This window comes from Schistocerca serialis, chromosome 2 (assembly GCF_023864345.2).
Source record: "Schistocerca serialis cubense isolate TAMUIC-IGC-003099 chromosome 2, iqSchSeri2.2, whole genome shotgun sequence".
NCBI classification, from domain to species: Eukaryota; Metazoa; Arthropoda; class Insecta; order Orthoptera; family Acrididae; genus Schistocerca; species Schistocerca serialis.
In genome coordinates this window covers 876659666-876683440 of record NC_064639.1, presented here as the reverse complement: position 1 = coordinate 876683440, position 23775 = coordinate 876659666, and the positions used below count along the sequence as shown (strand labels likewise).

Sequence of the window (23775 nt, the reverse complement as noted above, 5' to 3'; positions counted from 1 at the left end):
CAGCTGTCCACGAGAATGGTTGGCGACTGCCAAATGGTCGCCGAGAACATATCTGGCACAACATGCATCCCAGCATAACATGCTCAGTTTCAATGGCTGCTTCACAACCTGGGCCATCTGGATCCTTCCCTTCACCTCCTACTTTTCTGAACTATGCAGATGGGAGTTATCCTTGCAACATATCCTTCACTCCTGTAACTGTCCTGGCCTCGATCTCTGGTAACCCACTGTCCAAACACTCTGCATCCAACAGTTTTCCCTTCCCTCCATCCTACCATCACCTCCCAATCCGCATCCACGGATCATCTTCGGTGTAGACCACTCCCTAACAGTTCCAACACCTGTGCCTCACATACCTGTCCCGTGCACCTACCACCTCTCCCTCTCGCATTCCTAGCCAGCAAACTGGCCTCAACCATTCTTCCTGCCTCCTGCCTCTCTCTGTCTCTACCCAGGTTTAATATGTTCTCATCACAAAAAAAACATCAGAAAACTTTGTTATTTAATTCAGAATATTGGCACACAGTCTGGTGACTTCTGCTCTTACTATCCAAATATTTTCACTATCAATATTTGAGTTGATCATTAGAAATGTCTTCTGCTACCATAATGGTACAGCTTTGGAACTTCTGAAATGTAGACAGGTAATAACCAAAATTATTGTTTTCCTAATTATTTCCTCGTCATTTTCACTCCAGTCCCTACATTCCTAGGATTTTTCATTTGATGTAAGAGCAGTAAACGAAGAGGAAACAGCAAGATCACTAAGTGTAAACACGGATCACGTGGAGGCTGACTACCCCCTACCCCTACCTCGGACTGCTCTGTGCAACAGACCCGGATCTACGATATTTCGAACCAGGGCAATACTACATGGTGGGGACCCCCCTCCACCCGCCTCCCTAGAGTGTTTGAGATAGGACGTCAAAAATTAAAAAGTAAAATATGTTCATTTTGTAGTGCACATCTTTCTGAAGAGTCTGATGCATAAAACATATAACTTTGAGGAAATGTAAGAAGTGTTATTTTGTCTTAAGTGTGCCAAAGTGCAGTGCCACACCTCTTCACACAGCATAGTTTTGTAATATGTGGCCTTTTTTCCCTCCAAAAAAGGATTCAGCAGTTCTTCATTCCAGGTTTCATGGATTTCGGAGTGTTATTACAGATAATACAAATTTCCCCCATCACTACTGTTGTTTAACTAGATTCTCAAGTTATATAACATGAAAGCAATAAATGAAAAATAAAAACTATCAAAAATAATTAAATGAATGTTATGATAAGCTGTTAGACTGTAATGTCTACTACATTTCAGAAATTAAAAGAAATAATTTTGTGCACTAATACTAAGAAGAATAACTTTCCCATCTTTCTTTATTTTTATGGACTTTGACAGTATTATCACATTATTAACTCAGAGAATTATGAATGTCAAGGTGCTTTGTGAGTCTGAGGAAAAAAAAAAAAAAAAAAAAAAGACTTTTCAATTTACTTTAAATGATATAGGCGACAGATGCACAATTACTTTTTGCAGTACTTTTAATTTCACTGTTCACAATCCCCTAATAACACACAGTTATATGGCCAGTGCACAATTGTTTAACATTTGATAAGCCTCATTAATAGTCAGCAGGTGAAACTCTACATGCTGCTACAATAGTTTCTTGTTGAACATCTACAAGCAGTAAAACCTAACCACAAAGTTCACAATTCTTGAAGAATAATCAGGTACGTATGGAGCAGACACTGTCACTGTTTTAGCACATGGCCTACTTGTTTAACACTTATTACATTGTTAAACTGAAGCATTGTTGTTGTTCTAACCAGCACAAGCTACTCGTCTGAAACTTGGCCGTGGACTGACTGTCTCATGACCAAAAATCGGGCCCTTATGTATCATCACAATAATCGGTACTGAAACTACACATCGTTCAAAGTTTAATTTACAGAAATTGCATTAAAACTTAACTCATTAAATTAACTGAATACATTGAAAAATTGGTTCTTTTTAGCAGTTTCTTCTACTATGAGGATTATGCCAAATTATCTGTTTAAATTGTGAAATTAACAAATATAGTTATGTAAACAATGCTTTTGACAAAACTGTTAATTACTTTGTAATTAATGAAGGGCTGGCTCAGCTAATGTTTCTGACTAGAGCCAAATAGATACTTAAAGATTGCTATTACTTTGCCTTCCAAATATTTACAATTATTACAGAATTTATACTTGTTTACATGTCAACAATAGAATTTTTGCAGAGGTTGAGAATACCGCTTCAGTTGTGAATTACTCTATTTTCACATGACTGGTTTCAGACTGTTATAAGCCCATCCTCAGGTGACGTACTGGAAATAGCAAAAGATGGGAGATAATTTTCACATGCCACAACGCACATAAAAAACCAAAAAACAATTTTTTTTCTAAAAAATTTTAAAAACTTTTAAAAACATTTCAAAACTGCTGGTCGGGCTAGGTGCTGTGAAACCTATGTCAATGCACAAGGGGTACCATACAGTACTACGGACAACTGCCTCGATAGGGAATATATACAAATTATATCATGATGCTTACACTGTGCTGTGGTCCCCGAGCGCCGCATGTACCAGGCGCGGTGTGCTGCCTATGACCACAGAACAGGGAGTAGTGGATGCGAATGAGGAGGCAAATTGATAAACCAGATTGGCAAAAGTGCTGCCATCTATTGACGGAGAGAACAACACAGGGGGCCACTAGCCCGGCCGTTCAGAATTTGAATTTAGTGGTTTACATTTAAAATGAATAAGAAACAAAAAGATTACATAAAAAATACACAATATATGTTAAAAGTGCAGTGTGCATAGTAAAGGACCATACTGTACAGTTCAGTCCAGAACTGTAGTAAAGCTGAGTGGAAGGTGCGATATAAAATTATTATATAAACCATAAAGCGCAATGAATCTTTCCTTTTACATGAGTGGCAAACAAGTTTTAAATTTATTGGGGATATATAAGTGGCAACATGAAACAACATGCCACAGTCATCAGTTAAAAGAACATGCACATGTGCCAACCCTATTTACAAACTCTCGTTACTGATCAACAAGGAAAGTAGCGAAATGTTACAGTCTATACTGTCAGCAAGTGATATGCCAATTAATAGCTAGCAGCAATAGCATTAAAAGGACACATTAAAAGTAGGGTCCAATTTAAAACTGCTAACCAACAGACGACAACTAATCAAGGCTTACATTAGATAAGATTGGCATATCACTTTCTGACAGTACAGACTGTAAGGTTACACTACTTTCCTTGCTGATCAGTAACAAGAGCTTGTAAACAGGAGTGCCACATGTGCATGTTCTTTTAACTGATGACTGTGGCATGTGTTCGATGTTGCCACTTATCCCCACTAAATTTAAAACTTGTTTGCCACTCATGTAAAAGGAAAGTTTCATTGCGCATTACGGTTTATATAATAGTTTTATATCGCACCTTCCCCTCAGTTTTACTACAGTTCTGGCCTGAACTGTTCAATACACTCCTTTACTATGTACAATGCGCTTTTAACTTATATTGTGTATTTGTATGTAATTTTTTTGTTTCTTATTCATTTTAAATGTAAACCACTAAATCCAAATTGTGAATGGCCTGGCTAGTGGCCCCATGTTGTTCTCTCCGTCAATAGATGGCAGCACTTTTGCCACTCTGGTTTACCAATTTGCCTCCTTGTTTGCATCCGCTACTCCCTGTTCTGTGGTCATAGGCAGCACACCGCTCCTGGAACACGTGGAGCTCGGGGACCACAGCACAGCGTAAGCGTCGTGATATCATTTGTATATTCCCTATCCAGGCAGTTGTCCATAGTACTGTATGGTGCCCCTTGTGCTTTGACATAGGTTTCGCAGCACCTAGCCCGACCAGCAGTTTTGAAATATTTTTTAAAAAATTTTAAATTTATTTAGAAAAAAATTGTTTTTTTGTTTTTATGTGCATTGTGCCATGTGAAAATTATCTCCCATCTTTTGCTATTTCCAGTACATCACCTGAGGATGGGCTTCTAACAGTCTGAAACCAGTCATGTGAAAATAAAGTAATTTACAGCTCAACCTCTATCTTTCTCTTTTATGGAAATGCAGATCATATTCACGTATGTTAATGTTAATTAAGTCAAAATGAATTTTAAGGAGGCAGATGACAGAACAAGAGGGGAATTAAAATTATCCCAGCTTACTTCATCACAAACAGAGGTGCTGGCATTTTTCAACTACATTTCAAAGGTGTATACTATAAGCTGCACCTCTCCATATGACTATTGTTGGAAAGATGTGGACATGAAGTTGATAATACCACTGCAGGTGCAGAAATCCCAGTAGGAATTGCAGGCCATTATCAGAGATGATTGTCAGGGACAACGCTTCATTGCAAGAACCTGATTGAGAACCCACACTGTAGCTTCCATGGAGCACATGCACAGTGAATGTGTTGGACATATGGGTCATTAGACAGCACATTGACCACCACCAACCACATAGAATAACAGAAAACACCCTAAAAATCGATGTGAACATGGTTCCACAGCTGACGTGTCATGTGCCTTGGAGCAAAAGTTCTTGACAGTGCCGCTTGTCATTTGGCACACTGTTTGCACTCATGGATGAGCATCTCAATCACTGAGTCAGTATCAGGCAAGTAGAAATATGCGGAACGAGTACCTTCATGTGTATCACACCCCAGTGGCTACAATGTAAGAGACCAAGGATACGAGCCCACAAAACTGGAAGGACAACAACCTGAGTGTCATCTGAGTACGTGCTAAAGAGTAGAGCACCATCAACTATGGAACCGAGTGGTTCTAGGTGCTACAGTATGGAACCACGTGACCGCTATGGTCGCAGGTTCAAATCCTGCCTCGGGCATGGATGAGTGTGATGTCCTTAGGTTAGTTAGGTTTAAGTAGCTCTAAGTTCTAGGGGAACTGATGACCTCAGCAGTTAACTCCCATAGTGCTCAGAGTCATTTTTTTTACTATGGAACACTATTGCCAACAATTTCACACAAAATTGACCATCTGACAGAGAAGGGATCTTGCCATATGACCTGCACAATGTGATGAGCTGACACCAGAAGTCTGTCCACAACATGCTGCAAGTGAACACTGCTTTGGAAACAGGCAACAGCAGTTTTATCTAAAGCCAGGTCAGGACCCATGGACAAGCACAACAGTGCATCAGCATTAGCATGCTGTGCCATGAATCTGTAACAAATCTTATTGTGATACATGCCCAAAAACAGAGCCCAAAGTGAGAATATTTGTGGGATCCTGTTGGGAAGTTACAAATGGGGACTGAACAGTGACCCAAGCATCCTTTTCTATTTAGAATAACTGTGTTGAGCAGCTATCAACATTTTGGAGGCACATGGAAGATATTGTTCAGTGCCATCAGCATTTCTGTGAGTAAACATTTCTCTAACCCTGTATTGGAAGCATTTATTGCCAGGATGAGTTGTTTGCCCAGGGTTAAAGGTAACAAGGCACAGAGTTCCCTTAGCAGCATCTTTCTTTGACTGAACACTCTGTCACAGGCTACTGACCACATGAAAGGAACGCCTTCTATTGCAACTCATTCAATGGCTGTTTTATGTCCAATGTGTTAGGGAAAATTTTCAGATAATAACTGACTTTGTACAGAAATGACTGGAGTTCCTTCCAGTTCCCTGATTTAGGGAGGTTACCAATTCCCACTACCTGGTGCTTCATAGGTTTGATACTGTCCTTAAAAAGAACGTGAGCCAAATATTTGATTTCCATCTAAAAAACTTTGATTTTTGCAGATTGCATTTGAAGCTCACCCCTTGTAATTTAGTAAACAGAATCCAAAGGTTAGTGAGATGTCCCTGCCATGAGAAACCCATTATGATGATGATGACATGAAGATAGTTTGCACAGCACAGAGCACTTTCTGTTAACAGTTCTAAAAATCTCTGGGAAATAGCTGGCACACTCACAGTGCCAAAGAGCAGATGTGTATAATGGTACAACCTGGAGGACTTGATCAACATTATCTGTTGAGAGGCAGAGAAGCTGCAGGTACAATTCTGCCAAGTCAATTTTAGAAAGACATTCATCACCCATCAGTTGTGTATTTCTTCTGGGTGGGGAATGGGGCAGCTATCCACTACACATTGGGCAATAGTGGTGGACTTGAACTCGTTGCACAAACAAAGATTTTTGGGTAACACCAGAGGCATAGCCCATGGGCTGGAAGGAATGAGTTTAGTGATACCCAGGCTGTACAAGATGTTCAGTTCTTCCTTAACTGTTGGCTGCAGAGCAAACAGCGTACGTCAAGCACAACAAAATTTGGGGTTGACTGTCAGTTTGGATGGGGGAAGGGGGTGAGGGGGGTGGCCCTTGGCAGTCTTTTAAAGCACCCAATCCAAGCAAAGAGAGTGACAACAATGACCTGAACTCTTGACATAGGTTGTCCAAGACCTGCAGTGGGAGCAATGGGATAGAATCAGAAATGAGATGCACACCATCCTGAATTTGAAAAACCAAGAACCATGATGCCTCAATGCCAGAAATGTTTTTGAATGTCACACATTCAATGGCCAAAAATGTGACCACCATGGTGACATATTGATACTCAACTTTGTTCAAGAACTGGCCTTAAAGAGGAATCAGCTGATTGCAGTAACCAAATAATGATTGGTGGAGGAAAGAGAAGGGTGATCCAACCAATGACACATTTCAAGATTCATGAGAGAAACAGAAGGCCCAATATCAACCTGGAAAAGAATTCAGCATTATACTTGTATAAATTTTGGTGGGTATTCTGAGCTCCTAGCTGAGCACTGGTACGATGCTATGTTCTGCCAGGAACTTCACATCCATGTCTGAGGACAAGCCACATGGGCAGCCACTACAGACATCTGCCACATGGCTTTGTATATGGCAAACTGCATACTGTGTGTGCTGATGTAGATGGCAACTATGGATGTGTGCACAGATACAATCAGGACATGAGCAGAAACTGTGTCAGGAAGATGGCAAATAGTGTGAACAAGAAGAAAACGATGAGGGTGTCACTGAACAATGCTGTTTCTATGGACCAAACACACTGCTGCTGCACCCATTACATCCTTGAACTGTTCCATCACAGCCTGAGGCACTTTGAACTCCTAAGTGACTAGCAAAATCCCTACTCCTGACTGTGTGATCCCCCAGCTCAGTGCCTTCTGATTCACCTCTGTCTGGAGCAGAAAGAATGATATCATGTATCAGAGGGTCAGCATAGGATGATGGTGATGATTACATATAAATCAGCATTTTATAGACTTAACCCGCAGGGGTCAGCTACCTATGCCAGATAGGACTGGTCCAGTTCCTGTTGTCACTGGCAAAAATCCACCTGGGAAGTCACAACGTGGGTTTCCTTATGACAGTAATCATTGAGCAATTCACACATTTGAAAAAAATTACAATGCCACAGGATGCATCAATGGGGCAAGTTTCTGAAGCAAATGGAATGTTCTGGGTGCAATGCAAGACAGGATAAAGGATTAATACAGAGTCAGAACCACTGCCTGGACACTGTGTAATGATTCTGCAAATGGCACACATAATCCCTCTTCCTTCACTTCTTTGAATGGTGGAAAAGCTGGGAATGCAGGTGGGTGTGCAAGGGTGGGAATGGAAGGACAGTGCCACCCTGGTAAATCATAACCAGCTGGTGAAGCACGTCTAACTGGTGTTGTTTCTGTTCAAACTGCTGCAACTGTTGTTGTAATGACTGAACAAATGCTGTATCCTTTGTGCTTGTGGAACACACATGGAAAAAAATGAATCCATCACCAAAGACTGTAGTACCTACATTTTTATTGCTGTTAACAAAGTATACAATAATACAATTGCACTAACTGATCAACAGAGATTACACACACATGTGGACAAAAGCAGTGGGAGCAGAGCAAGGCCAAGTCCAGTAACAAACAAGTTCATCATAAAAATATTACTGAACAGTTCTAACTGGCAGGTAGAACCTGCACAGAGCATGAACACAAAGAGTGGACCACGCTGCCAGTGTGCAGTCGTCCCCACTCAGTTAGTATGGGCACTGTTGACAAGTGAAGTAGGCTTTCTCACAGTCAATCAATCAATCAATCTCACTTCGTTAGCCTGCCAGTGGCACCAAATGTGAACTCTGTGAGTGAGATAGTGGTGGCATAAGTTGACATCCCACCACATATTACAACATATCACCCATTTTCACTGGCAGTTATGCTCTCAACAGTCAGACAACAGTTTGGGAGTGACTCATAACATTATTCTTTAATGGTCATTCAACTGCTATATTTAAGAAGTCTTTTTTTCTAGTGTGGATATACAAAGCATAAAAATTATAAATATCAAATAAAAAGAATACTTTTCATTTCTTCTCAAGCTTGTCTCACTCATTAAACTGATCTTGCCATTATGTGTTGATTTATTTTATGCCTGATTACACCATTATAATCTTCACATATTTTATGACATTTTCCAAATAATGAAAAACTACAGAACAGACTTTATTGTCATTGAAGGTTGTTTCAAACTCAATTCAGCATCAAAATCAAAATCGTGGCCAGGTAACACAATCATTTTAAACAAAAAATTATTATATTTTGAAGTTTTAATATCAGTTTTTAATTCCATTATTGATACTACTGCTGCAAATAATACTAGTGAAACTGACAGCAGAAAATGACAGTCAGGTAGCTGTCTTATACTCAAGTAGCTGTCTTGTAGATGCAGCTCTGTATCAGTCTGTGTAAATTGCAGAAGCTGTAGTAACTGACAAAGTGTGCCATTTGTGCAACTCATATGAGTGGGAATGAAAGGTCAATGGTTGTTTAATAGTGATAAATGGCGTCTATAGAAATTAGTAATTTACCCCAATGCTGTGAAAATCATCTAACTTTTATTGCTACAAATAATTTATGTAACAAAATACAAATCAAGCATCTTTTCAGGTGACAAAGGATGAATACACCAGCTTAGCTTTTGGATCAGATAACAGTCTATTTAATGCTGGAAAAGTATCAGATGTGCACGTGGGGAAATCAGTGGAATTTATGGAAGATGTAGATTAACTTTAATTGTTTTTTATGTATTTTAATCTAATTTATTTTGCTTATAACTTCCTTAAGTTGTTAATGTATTTATTTAGCACAAAAATAAAATAGAAATTGTCATCTTAGTAACCTAATACAAATACAGACATTTTACATAATTGTTGTTTAATCATTTTTCTAGTATACCCACCTGAATATGTATGTATGGTAAATCACTGCTTCCAGGATGAGGAGGTACATCAGACCTGGATCAAATCCACTAGCAGATTAACGATGAGGGTCATTGTGCCAGCCAGCCTGGATTCGGTTTTTAGGTGGTTTCCCACACTCCACTAGGTGAATATCAGACTAGTAACTAAGTTCCACTTTGGTTACATGATTCACAATCATTTAGAAAACTTTTGCACATTTTCACATGCATACAGATAGTTGGGGCAGAGAGGGTAACAGGGTGGCAACAGGAAGGGCATCCAGCCACTTCTTAAATTGACTTTCCCAAATCTGTTAATAACCATGCTGACCCTGCACGACTGAGTGACAAAGGCACAAAAGGAAAATTATTTCTCCATTATATTACCAGACCTCTCCAACAAAACAGCATGCTATCATCTGCTAATAAAGGAATGCTTGTCCTGTTAACTGTCATGAAGTTTAGATGACAACACCTAATGGCCTAAATTTCCTGTTGCATATTTAAAATGGTCCTTCATCAGGTAAAACATTAAAACTCTTTATATCCCATAGCGTTCAATGATGAAATAAAGGAAAAATCAAACACTCGAAAGTCCAGGTTGCAATAACAACAATATTATCTTTTTCATAATATTGTTCTGAAACAAAAGATAGAAGACAAGAGTTTAACATCCAGTTGGTGGTGAAGTTGAGATGGAGCACATGAGGAAGAGCATTTGTCTTAAGCAATTTAGGAAAAACACAGGAAAAATCTGAATGACCAGATGGGGATCTGAACAGTCATTCTCTTGAATGAAAGTCCAGTTGCTTGTGTGCCAGAGCTTCTGTGGTGTTACATTATCTCAAGGTACTAGCAGCTGCAGCCTGAATGCACTGATATACTGCACGTGAGACAAATTATGTTACATATTGCTCCCTGTATTCAACTGGAAACATTAGCTGGTGATTAACTCCCAGTCCATTCTCAGCAAAGTGCCAGAGTTTGAAGCACTCCTAAAAAGCAGTGGAGATCACATAATACTAGGTACAGAAAGTTGGTTAAAACCTGAATTTGGTAGCAGTGAGAGTTTGAGGCAAAAGTGTATACTGGAAGGACAGGCTAATGGACAACTGAGAAGGTTTATTTATCACAGCAGAAAAATATCTCTGATCCACTAAGATAGAAATTGAAGCTGTGTGTGAGACTGTTTGGGCAAAGCTCAGAATCAAGGATGAACATAAACTTATAACTTAATCCTTCTATTGACCACTAGCCTCACCTCCGAATTTAAACATAAACTTTAGAAAAAACCTCAGTTCATTAGCACACAACCTCCCTAATTGTACTGTCATCATCAAAGAAAACTTAAAACAGTCAACAATAAAGTGAGAACATAACAGTTTTGTAGCAGGTAGGTGTGACAAGAAATATAGCAAAACATTACTATAAGCCTTCCGTGAAAATTATCTACAAGAGATTGTTCAGTAGCTCCCTCATGATGGAAATATATTAGACCTAATGCCAACAAATAGACCTGCCCTCATCAAGAATGTCCACATAGAAACTGGTACCAGTGACCATAAATGCACTCATAGTAACAGTGATTAACGAAGTACAATGGGCAACTAAAACAAGTAGAAAGATTTATATGATCAACAAACTACACTGTCATATAAAATAAATAAATAAATAAAAACATAACAGAAGACATGGGTGGATGTCAATGTACCTTCATACACATACACACACCTTAGGCTGCGAAAGCAAAGAGAGCTTCACTGCAAGTTTAAACGCAGCCAAAACCTCTCAGACAAACAGAAGTTAAACGATGTCAAAGTTAGCGTAAGGAGGGCTATTCATGAAGCGTTCAGTGAATTCGAAAGTAAAATTCTATGTACCGACTTGACAGAAAATCCTAGGAAGTTCTGGTCTTACGTTAAATCAGTAAGTGGCTCGAAACAGCATATCCAGATGCTCCGGGATGATGATGGGATTGAAACAGAGGATGACAAATGTAAAGCCGAAATACAAAACACCTTTTTCCAAAGGTGTTTCACAGAGGAAGACCACGCTGCAGTTCCTTCTCTAAATCCTCGCACAAACGTAAAAATGGCTGATATCAAAATAAGTGTCCAAGGAACAGAAAAGCAACTGGAATCTCTCAACAGAGGAAAGTCCACTGAACCTGCTAGGCGACACCAATTCGATTCTACACAGAGTACACAAAAGAACTTGCCCCCCTTCTAACAGCTGTGTACCGCAAGACTCTAGAGGAACGGAAGGTTCCAAATGATTGGAAAAGAGCACAGGTAGTCCCAGTCTTCAAGAAGGGTCATTGAGGAGATGCGCAAAACTATAGACCTATATCTCTGACGTCGATCTTCTGTAGAATTTTAGAACATGTTTTTAGCTCGCATATCATGTTGTTCCTGGAAACCCGGAATCTACTCTGTAGGAATCAACATAAATTCCGGAAACAGCGATCGTGTGAGACCCAACTCACTTTATTTGTTCATGAGACCCAGAAAATATTAGATAGAGGCTCCCAGGTAGATGCTATTTTCCTTGACTTCCGGAAGGCGTTCGATACAGTTCTGCACTGTCACCTGATAAACAAAGTAAGAGCCCACGGAATATCAGACCTGCTGTGTGGCTGGATTGAAGAGTTTTTAGCAAACAGAACACAGCATGTTGTTCTCAATGGAGAGACGTCTACAGATGTTAAAGTAACCTCTGGTGTGCCACAGGGGAGTGTTATGGGACCATTGCTTTTCACAATATATATAAATGACCTAGTAAATAGTGTCGGAAGTTCCATGCGGCTTTTCGCAGATGATGCTGTAGTATACAGAGAAGTTGCAGCATTAGAAAATTGTAGCAAAATGCAGGAAGATCTGCAGCAGATAGGCACTTGGTGCAGGGAGTGGCAACTGACCCTTAACATAGACAAATGTAATGTATTGCGAATACATAGAAAGAAGGATCTTTTATTTTATGATTATATGTTAGTGGAACGAACACTGGTAGCAGTTACTTCTGTAAATTATCTAGGAGTATGTGTGTGGAATGATTTGAAGTGGAATGATCATATAAAATTAATTGTTGGTAAGGCGGATACCAGGTTGAGATTCATTGGGAGAGTCCTTAGAAAATGTAGTCCATCAACAAAGGAGGTGGCTTACAAAACACTCGTTCGACCTATACTTGAGTATTGCTCATCAGTGTGGGATCTGTACCAGATCGGGTTGACGGAGGAGATAGAGAAGATCCAAAGAAGAGCGGCGCATTTCATAACGGGGTTATTTGGTAAGTGTGATAGCATTGTGGAGATGTTTGGCCGGCTCAAGTGGCGGACTCTGCAAGAGGGGTACTCTGCATCGCGGTGTAGTTTGCTGTCCAGGTTTCGAGAGGGTGTGTTTCTGGATGAGGTATCGAATGTATTTCTTCCCCCTACTTATACCTCCTGAGGAGATCATGAATGTAAAATTAGAGAGATTCGAGCGCTCATGGAAGCTTTCTGGCAGTCGTTCTTCCTGCGAACCATACACGACTCGAACAGAAAAGGGAGGTAATGACAGTGGCCTGTAAAGTGCCCTCCATCACACACCATTTAGTGGCTTGCGGAGTATAAATGTAGATGTAGATGTAGATGTAGATGTAGGCAGGTATGTAAATGATATCAGAGTTGCAATTCTCTATGAAAGATAGAACCACCAACTGAGTGCAATAGTGTTGCTCATTTGTAGTGTTGTTACCAAGGCTAGTAGGGTACAAAAGCACCAGCTATCAATGCTCCTGTTGGAACACAGAAAAGATGAATACATGGGAAACTGGCTGCCTTGATCCCCATTCCACTTTCCTCACCAAAAATTTTAGCATGCAGACGTATTCACACTCTTTTAACACAGAACATTCTAAATCATTCTAACCAATCTCTCTTTGTAGTGAAGCATTTGTATTCAGCATCTCCCTCTCACTGCCACTATCCATACATCTACATCTATACTCTGCAAACCAGTGTGAAGCGCATGCTAGGGGGTATGCCCCACTGTATCAGTTATTAGGGTTTCTTCCCATTCCATTCACATGTGGATCACAGGAGGAATTATTCTTTAAATGCCTCTGTGTGTGCTGTCATTAACTTAATCTTGTCCTCAAAATCCCTATGTGAGTGATAAGCAGGGGGTTGTAGAATATTCCTAGAAGCATCATTTAAATCTGGTTCTTGAAACTTTGTAAGAAGAGTTTCTCAGGGCATTTTATGTCTATCTTCAGGAGTCTGACAGTACAGCTTCTTCAGCATCACTATAATGCTCTCTCATGGGTCAGACAAACCTGTGCTTTCATGCTACCCTTCTCTGTATGGATCCTACACACTTGACAAATATTCCAGAATAGGTAGCACAAGTGATTTGTAAGCAACCTCCTTTGTAGTATCATCACGTCCCCAATATTCTACCAATAAAGCAAAAGGCTGCCACCTGCTTCACCCACAACTGAGCCTATGTGATCATTCAATTTCATATCCCTACAAAATGTTACACCCAGTATCAGTTGGTCGATTCCAACTATGACCCACAAATATTACAGTCATTCACTTTATTTTGTGAAGTGCTAAATTTTACATTTCTGAACATTTAAGGCAGGTTGCCAATCTTTGCACCAAATTGAATCTTATCAAGATGTGACTGAATATTTATACAGCTTCTTTCAGACAGTCCTTCATTATGGATAATTGCATCACCTGCAAAAAGTCTGAGGTCATTATTGATATTGTCTACAAGGTCATTAACATACATTCCAGTCAAAAATTTTGCTTGATGCCACATACCACACACTTTTGATAATAAGCATAGATGTGGTACTGAGACAAATGATATTTGGAAATCAAGAAATACTGCATCTACCTGACTGCTTTGATCCAAAGCTTTCAGTATGTCATGCAACAAATGTGTAAGTTGGGTTTTGCATGAACGATACTTGTTAACAAGGAGAAAGTTATTTTGTCTGAGATATTGAGGTATCTCGTTATGTTTGAGCTCAGGATAGGTTATAAGATTCTACAACAAATAGATGTCAAGAATATTGGACAGTAGTATTGTGGATCACTTCTACTACCATTTTTGTAAACAATACTATGAAAAGGAAAGTTGCTTCTCACCATATAACAGAGATGCTGAGTCGCAGATATTGCACATACACACACACACACACACACACACACACACACACACACACACACACACACATGTGACACATACACACATGATTACAGTCTCTGGCAGCTGAAGCCTATCTGTGACTCAGCATCTTTGCTGTAAGGTGAGTAGCAACTTTCCTTTTCATAATATTGTTACATTCCATCCTGGATTTTCTGTTGTTTGGTTCTTGTAACTGGGTGTTCCTTGTGCTTTCTTCCAATCACTGGGCATGATCTTTTGTTTGAGAGATAGACGATAGATTACAGTAAAAAGAAGGGCTAACTTAGCCACAAATTCAGTATAGAATCTGATAGGGATTCCATTGGTCCCTGGTGCTTGGTTTAATTTTAGTTATTTCAACTGTTTCCCAACACCATTTACACTAACATTTATTTCATCTATCTTTTAAGTAATACGAGGATTACATTGGGGCAATTCCCCTGGCTTTTCCTTCATAAACAAACATTTTAAAATGGAGTTAAGCAGTCAGCTTTTGCTTTGCTATCCTCAATTTCAATTTCTGTCGCATTTGCTATGGACTAGACACTGACTTTGGTGCCACTAACAGCCTTTACTTTCAACCACAATTTCTTGCACTTTGATATTCATTTTTGCTAAAGTCATCTCATGGTCACTGATACCAGTTTCGCTCTGGACATCCTCAAAGAGATCAGGTCTGTTTATTGCCATTAGATCTAATATATTTCTATCATGAGTGGGGTTCCAAACTATCTGTTCTACGTATCTTTCAGAGAAATTACATTAGTAAATGTTTCACATGATGTTTTATCAGACCCACCACTAACAAATCTGTAATTTTCCCAATTGATTGTTGGATATTTAGCCTCCACTGATGATTGCCGGTATGATTGGGGAACTTATTTATCTGCAAAATGAAGTTTTCTCTAAAGTATATATGTTTTCTGAAGTACATGTGTCTCTCTGCACCTGCCTCCTTTTTCTCCCATTGGCACTTTCTCTTGTCTGTTGCTCCCTCTGTTACTGTCTTCACCCCTTTCTCTCACTCTTCCTTACCACTGTCTCCTTCTCTGCCACTTTCACTGTCTCTCTGTTCCACTGTCATTGTCTTCGTACTATTCTTGTTCTCTCCCATTACCACTGTCTCTTTCTTTCTCACTTACTGTCTGTTATCTTGCACCTCTATTGTCTCTCTACAAATGTCCTTGGGAATGGTTTGCTCAGGGCTTTGACCACTAGACGGGAGAACTTTAACACATGGGACAGAGTGGGCAAATTTTTTGTGTTAAAATTTGTTGGTTGAGGGAGGAGGGGGAAGGTGGGATGCCCAGGCCCCTCAAGCACACATATGGTCACCCCTCATCTCTCTTATCTCTCCTTTCCATTTCCACTGTTCTCTCCCTCTTTTGCTCCCACTGCTACTATCTCCATCCAGCTCTCTCGACCTCCTGCCCACTCTCCCTCCCCCCCCCCCCTCACCCCCCCTCTCTCTCTCTCTCTGTCTCTCTCTTACAGCTACTTTCTCTCTCCCACCATCACTGTCTGCTCTCTCTTTCTCTCCCACTGTCACCGTCTCCTCTTTCTTCCAGCATCACTGTGTGTCTGCCACTCTGTTTCAGCCCAAAAGGCACAAAAATCTCTTTTTACAAGGATATGGGACATGTCAAAGTATTTACAAATTTAGACCAATTTAAAATAAGCTAATTGTATACACACATATTTACAGACTTCTAGTTAGAGATCATCATTAGATTTTACTCCTGGTATAAAATACTTTTTTAGAAATAATCTCACTATCAGTTACTGCACACACTATACACACACTGTTTCATAACACTTCACTCACTACACACACACACACACACACACACACACACACACACACACACACACACACACCTCCTGATCACTGGCCCATTTTCTGTACTGCAACTTCCCATTTGCTATCCTGAAAAACTGAGTCAGTATCCCTCCATAATGAGTGAGATGTTGAGCTCAGAAAGAGGAAGAGGTGTTAGTATTGTGCTATGCATATCTTGAGGGGAGAGTGTTTCTAGAAACGAAAAAAGAAGGAAAAAAACATAAAGTGAAGGTGTTATGTGGAATGTTGAATGTTTTATAATCATTATTATTTATTTGTATAACATTTATTTTTACCAAAACCCTACCCTGTTTTATCTAAGTAATCCTTCAATGTATTGCATAACAGGTACTTTTTAGTTGCCTTTTTAAATAAATGTATTTTTGCAGTTTCTTTAATCTCTTTTGGTAATTTATTGTACAGTTTTATTCCTTGGTAGAAAATGCTGTTTTGAGTTTTATGTTTATTTTTTCTTAGTAAATGTAAGTTGAGTCTATCTCTTGTTGTATGGTCATGCACAGAGCTGTTTGTGCAGTAACTACCAATGTTATTTTTGATGTGTACAACTGACTGGTAAATGTATTCACATGGAGCAGTTAAAATCCCCAGTGTTTTGAACAGATCTTCACAATGAGTATTTTTGGTTATTATTCTTATGGCTCTTTTCTGACATTTGAAAATTGTGTTCATATTTTGTGCCTTTGTTCCCCAGAAAAGAATGCCATAGCTAAGAATTGAGTGTGCATATGATTAATATGTAACTAAAAGACACTGCATGTTACACATTGATGAGAGGATTCTAAGGGCATAACATGCTGGTGACATTCTGTTTGCAAGTACCTTTGTGTGTTCACACCACTTCAACTAAGAATCAATATTCATTCCTAGAAATTTTGCATTTGTTACACAGTCTACAGATGTGCCATCTACATTAAATTACATTGTCATTTTTTGTCTTCAAACTGAAATTCATGGCATTAGTTTTCTTTATGTTCAATGTAACTTTATTGCTTATTGAGCAATCATAAACTTCCTTGAGAGTTTCATTTGCTTTCTCGGCAAGGAGTTCTCTTGTTTTACTAAATGTTTAGAACTATTTGAAGTATGTGTTATCTCTACTCTTTGTGCCCTATCTGCTAGGTATGATTGAAACCTGTCATTAGCTACCCCTCTTATTCCTAATGCTTCTAATTTATTTAGTACAATCTTGTGGTCGACTGTATTAAACACCTTAGAAAGATTCAAAAATATGCCTGTGACACACTCTTCCTTATCAAGAGCATCAAGTACAAATTTTGTGAATTCTACTATGGCTGACTCCGTATTTTTGCCACTTCGGAAACCAAACTGTGATTCTCTTAAAAGATTGTATTTATTCAGGTAATTCATTAATCTGTCTTTTATAATTGCTTCTATTCTTTTTGAGAATGCTGACAACAGGGAAATGGGCTGGCAATTTTCTATGTCTTATGCATTACCTTTCTTAAGCAAAGGTACAACTCTTGCCTGCTCAGGAAATGTCCCTGATGTGAAAGATTCATTTATTATATTTATTAAGGGGCCTTGTACAATCCCTATGTATTGTTTCAGTACACACATTGGTACTTCATCTAAGCCTACTGACTTTTTATTTTTTAGTTTTGAACAGTTTCATTAACTTCATTCTCTGAGGTTGGAAGTAAGATCACTGTATTTAGTGCAACATTATTTACAGATGTTATATTTGTTTTGGGGAATTTTTGCTGTAACTTCTCTGCAATACTTGACAAATGCTCATTTACATAGTTTGATAAGTGTTGTGGATCATTTATTACCTTATCCCCCTCGCTTAGCATTATGTTATTCTGCGTTTATTTGCCTCTCTCCATTTCCTTTGGTATAACATACCAGATTGCTTTGCTTTTATTCTCTGCATTATATATTTTTTTTCATTAAATGACTTTTTTGCAACAGTCAGCACCATCCTATAGATCTTTTTGTATCTATGATAGAAATTCAAGAATTCTGGATCATTGTGAATCTTTTTCAGGGAACAGAGATGTTTAAGTGTTTGGGAGGACTCCTTAATACCTGCTGTTATCCATCTGTTTTTGTGAGATGTTGATACAGACATGCATACTTTTGGAAATGCCTTTTCAGAGTTCAATTTAAACAATGTGGAGAATTTAGAGAATTTCATATTCACATTGGTTTCCTTATATTTTCATCCCAGCTTTGTTTTTCTAGTTCTTTTGAAAAATCTTTTATTTTGATTTCTGATGGATGTCATTTGTAGGCTTGTAGTTTATGGAATGATTTGATGCCTGATTTTACTGTTGTTATTTGACAGAGCTGGTCTGATAGTCCAAGATCTTTTACAGCTACATCACATTTTTCCCTGTCCATATTTGTGGCCACATGGTCAATTATTGATGCAGTCTTTTAAAGAGGAGCATATTTGCCTTTTTTGTGCTCCTACAGCAACATTTTTCAGCCGGTTCCCTTCTTTTCTCTGTTATAGTCCCATCTTTTCCCTGTTATAGCAGCACATGCTGCTTGTATAAAACAAATTATAGGGGTCACTAAAGTTTTGATGGTTTATTTATATGCTAACACATATTTGCCAACCATCCAATTAAAGTTCACTTTACACTACAGTAAATAAAAATGCACAACATTTTTAGGGTACACCTATGTGGTGTTTGATATGCAACTACAGAGAATTTGGTATGACAAAATAATTTTTTGTAAGGTGGTTACGCTACCAGGTGGCACCATCGCGTAATTTTCAAGTCAAGACAGCCTGTATAGTCTTGAGGTGCCCTTTTTACAGGGACAGCACATCATACAGTTTTGTTGGTGAAAAAATGGCAAGTAAAACGTATTTTGTTGAAAAGTGGGGGAACTGGTCTCCATACATGAATCTATAAATTTATCAGGTTGATATGGAAACAGGAAAAAATCCCAGAAGAGTGGATCTTGGTTGCAATCTAACCAATACATAACAAAGGAGACAAGACTTGTTTGTACTACAGAGGAATTACCCTGCTGAAGGTAGCCTATAAGATTGTCTCTAGTATTATGTACAACAGACTAGTTACAAATGCAGAAGAGGTCCTTTGAGAATATCTGTGTAGATTTTGGCCCAATAGGTCAACAACAGATTAGATATTTGTGCTGAAGTAAATGGATGAAAAGGTGTAAGGATACAATATTGTGCTTCATAACCTCTGTTTTGATTTCAAACAGGCTTTTGGTAGTCTTATGGCAGAAATGCTGACTGATTTTCCACTGCTTGGTATACCACCTAATTAAGTTTCACTTATTCAAGCAACATTGGCTGGTTCCAATGCTGCATTGTGAATGAATGGAGAATTCAGTAAATGGTTTAGCATTGGTAAAGGAGTTGTACAAGGTAATGCTGCCTCTACAATGCTTTTTAATTTGACTTTTTAAGCAGCCATTCAAAAGCTTCAGATATCTGGTTGCTTAATTACAAAGTCAACCTTGATATATGCAAATCCTGATGATGTAGCAATTGTTAGTAGAAGAAGACTTTCCACTAGAAACAATAATATGTGAGCTGAAAGAAGCCGCACAACCTAGATGCCTTCCTACTAATGAAATGGAGACTAAGTACATGAATTTAACGAGGAAGAAAAACGTAACTTTGATAACTAGACACTTCCACATACTTAAGAAATTGTTGGCCTCTAAGTTATTAAATAGACAGCTGACACTGCAAATGTATAAGTTAATGATCAGGCCAGTTGTAGCCCACAGATGTGAAACGTGTACATTAAAGAGTACTGATGAGCAACAGCTCAAGATATTTGAACCCCAGGGTCTGCACAAGATCTGTATGGCATTTCAGGATGACAATGGTTCCTAGAGATATAGAAAGAAGATTGAGCTGGATTTCATCATACTAGGAGCTGACATTGTAAGAATAATAAAAAGTAGGAGAATAGACTGTCTTGGACATGTTCTTCAGATGGAAACTGGAAGAACAACTAAGAAGGTTTTTGAATGGAGGTTAGCTAGAAGAAGACAGAGAGGGAGGCCACACAAATGGTGGATATATTACATGAAAGAAGATACAAAATCTCTCAGAGTCAGAGGATGGTGAGAATTGTGTTGAAGAGAGCAGAATGGATGAAACAGGTTGAATTGAAGAGACTAAGACCTACACAGGGCTGTAATGCCATGAGGAGTAGAAGAAGAAGAGAAACACAGTTTCTTGACCTCAAAACTTTTGCAATAACCCCAGACCACTTGCCATGTGTTCACTATATCAGTAAAACTATGTATGTTCCTCAGACCACATATTACATGCATACTTTTGGCATAGTAATCAACAGAACTTGAGATATATCTGCCTGAAAAATCACCTTTTTGTGCATGGCTTTTTGGAACAGATTGGTACTGTACGCTTTTGGGCATTGACTGATAAGGAGTTGAACAGCATCAGATGTTGAGTGAACACCATGAAGGACACAGAAATGCCACATACTTGTGTGAGACAGTATTATCAGCATCTGACAGAATTTGGAAGACATCTCATTGTGGGCCTCCATTTGACTGGCTGGATGAACTGTTCCAGAGGTAAAATAGTCCCTCATTTGGATCTCCGGGTGGGGACTACTCAAGAAGACATCGTTATCAGGAGAAAGAAAACTGGCATTCTACAGATCAGAGCGTGGAATGTCAGATCCCTTAATCAGGCAGGTCAGTTAAAAAATTTGAAAAGGGAAATAGATCGGTTAAAGTTAGATATAGTGGGAATTAGTGACGCTCTGTGGCACGAGGAACAAGACTTCTGGTGGGGCAAATAGAGGATTATAAATACAAAATCAAATAGGGGCTGGAGTAGGTTTAATAATGAATAAAAAAAATAGGAGTGTGGGCAAGCTATTACAATCAGCATAATGAATGCATTATTGTGGCCAAGGTAGACACGAAGCCCACGCCTACCACAGTAGTACAAGTTTATATGCCAACTAGCTCTGCAGACGTTGAAGATATTGATGAAATGTATGATGAGATAAAAGAAATTATTCAGATAGTGAAGGGAGATGAAAATTTAATAGTCATGGAATTCGATAGTAGGAAAAGGAAGAAAAGGAAACGTAGTAGGCGACTATGGAATGGGGTTAAGAAATGAAAGAGGAAGCCACCTGGTAGAATTTTGCACAGAGCATAACTTAATCATAGTTAACACTTGGTTCAAAAATCGTGAAAGAAGGTTGCATACATGTAAGAGGCCTGGAGATATTGGAAGGTTTCAGATAGATTATACAATGGTAAGACAGATATTTAGTAACCAGGTTTTAAATTGCAAGACATTTCCAGGAGCAGATGTGGACTCTGACCACAATCTATTGGTTATGAACTGTAGATTAAAACTGAAGAAACTGCAAAAAGGTGGGAATTTAAATAGATGGGAGCTGGATAAACTGACAGAACCAGAGGTTAGAGGTTGCAGAGAGTTTCAGGGAGAGCATTAGGGAACGAGTGAAAGAATGGGGAAAAAAATACAATAGAAGAAGAATGGGTAGCTTTGAGGGATGAAATAGTGAAGACAGCAGAGGATCAAGTAGGTAAAAAGACGAGGGCTAATAGAAATCCTTGGGTAACAGAAGAAATATTGAATTTAATTGATGAAAGAAGAAAATATAAAAACGCAGTAAATGAAGCAGGCAAAAAGGAATACAAACGTCTCAAAAATGAGATCGACAAGAAGTGCAAAATATTCTAAGCAGGGATGGCTAGAGGACAAATGTAAGGATTTAGAGGCATATCTCATTAGGGGTAAGATAGAAACTGCCTACAGGAAAATTAAGGAGACCTTTGGAGAAAAGAGAGCCACTTGTATGAATATCAAGAGCTCAGATGGAAACCCAGTTCTAAGCAAAGAAGGGAAAGCAGAAAGGTGGACAGAGAATATATAGGGTCTATACAAGGGTGATGTACTTGAGAAAATTATTATGGAAATGGAAGAGGATGTAGATGAAGATGAAATGTGAGATATGATACTGTGTGAAGAGTTCGACAGAGCACTGAAAGACCTAAGTCGAAACAAGGCAACAGGAGTAGACAACACTCCATTAGAACTACTGACAGACTTGGGAGAGCCAGCCCTGACAAAACTCTACCATCTGGTGAAACTCTACCATCTGGTGAGTAAGGTTTATGTGAAAGGCGAAATACCCTCAGACTTCAAGAAGAATATAATAATTCAAATCCCAAAGGAAGCAGGTGTTGACAGACGTGAAAATTACCGAACTATCGGTTTAATAAGTCATGGCTGCAAAATACTAAAATGAATTCTTTACAGACGAATGGAAAAACTGGTAGAAGTCGACCTCAGGGAAGATCAATTTGGATTCCATAGAAATAGCGGAACACATGAGGCAATACTGACCTTATGACTTATCTTAGAAGATAGATTAAGGAAAGGCAAACCTATGTTTCTAGCATTTGTAGACTTAGAGAAAGCTTTTGACAATGTTGACTGGAATACTCTCTTTAAAATACTGAAGGTGGCAGGGGTAAAATACAGGGAGGAAAAGGCTATTTACAATTTGTGCAGAAACCAGATGGCAGTTATAAGAGTCGAGGGGTATGAAAAGCAAACAGCAGTTGGGAAGGGAGTGAGACAGGGTTGTAGCCTATCCCTGATGTTATTTGTATATTGAGCAAGCAGTAAAGGAAACAAAACACAAATTTGGAGTAGGTATTACGATCCATGGAGAAGAAATAAGAACTTTGAGGTTCGCCGATAACATTGTAATTCTGTCAGAGACAGCAAAGGACTTGGAAGAGCAGTTGAACAGACTGGACAGTGTCTTGAAAGGAGGATATAAGATGAACATCAACAAAAGCAAAACGAGGATAATGGAATGTAGTCAAATTAAGTTGGGCGATGCTGAGGGAATTAGATTAGGAAACGAGACACTTAAAGTAGTAGATGAGTTTTGCTATTTGGGTAGCAAAATAATTGACGATAGAAAAAGTAGAGAGTATATAAAATGTAGACTGGCAATGGCAAGGAAAGCATTTCTGAAGAAGAGAAATTCGTTAACATTGAGTATAGACTTAAGGGTCAGGAAGTCGTTTCTGAAAGTATTTGTGTGGAGTGTAGCCATGTATGGAAGTGAAATTTGGACGATAAGCAATTTCAACAAGAAGAGAATAGAAGCTTTTGAAATATTGTGCTGCAGAAGAATGCTGAAGATCAGGTTGGTAGAACATTTAACAACTTGTGGCACAACCTGAATAGAAGCTGGGATTGGTAGGACATGTTCTGAGGCATAAAGGGATCATCAATTTAGTATTGGAGAGTAGCACTGAGGGTTGCTTGGGTGAGAACTTGCGAAGAACTCGCCAGTGGAACTACACAAAGATAATGTTTTGCTTGGTTCAAAGATGATGCTCAGATCGATACTGGTGTCGACCTCATCGGCGCCACAAGACTAAACAGATTC

General features: G+C 38.9%; 1 protein-coding gene across 1 annotated transcript in view; it reads left to right on the top strand.

Moving 5' to 3' along the window:
- The window catches only part of LOC126456085 (uncharacterized), a 41301-nt gene extending 32069 nt beyond the window's left edge, over positions 1 to 9232 (top strand). Inside the window, exon 4 of the mRNA XM_050091840.1 lies at positions 8995 to 9232. Within this exon, the coding sequence (XP_049947797.1) occupies positions 8995 to 9114 (120 nt within the window). The 3' untranslated portion in view covers positions 9115 to 9232. The remainder of the gene's footprint in view (positions 1 to 8994) is intronic.
- The last annotated feature ends 14543 nt before the right edge of the window (positions 9233 to 23775 follow it).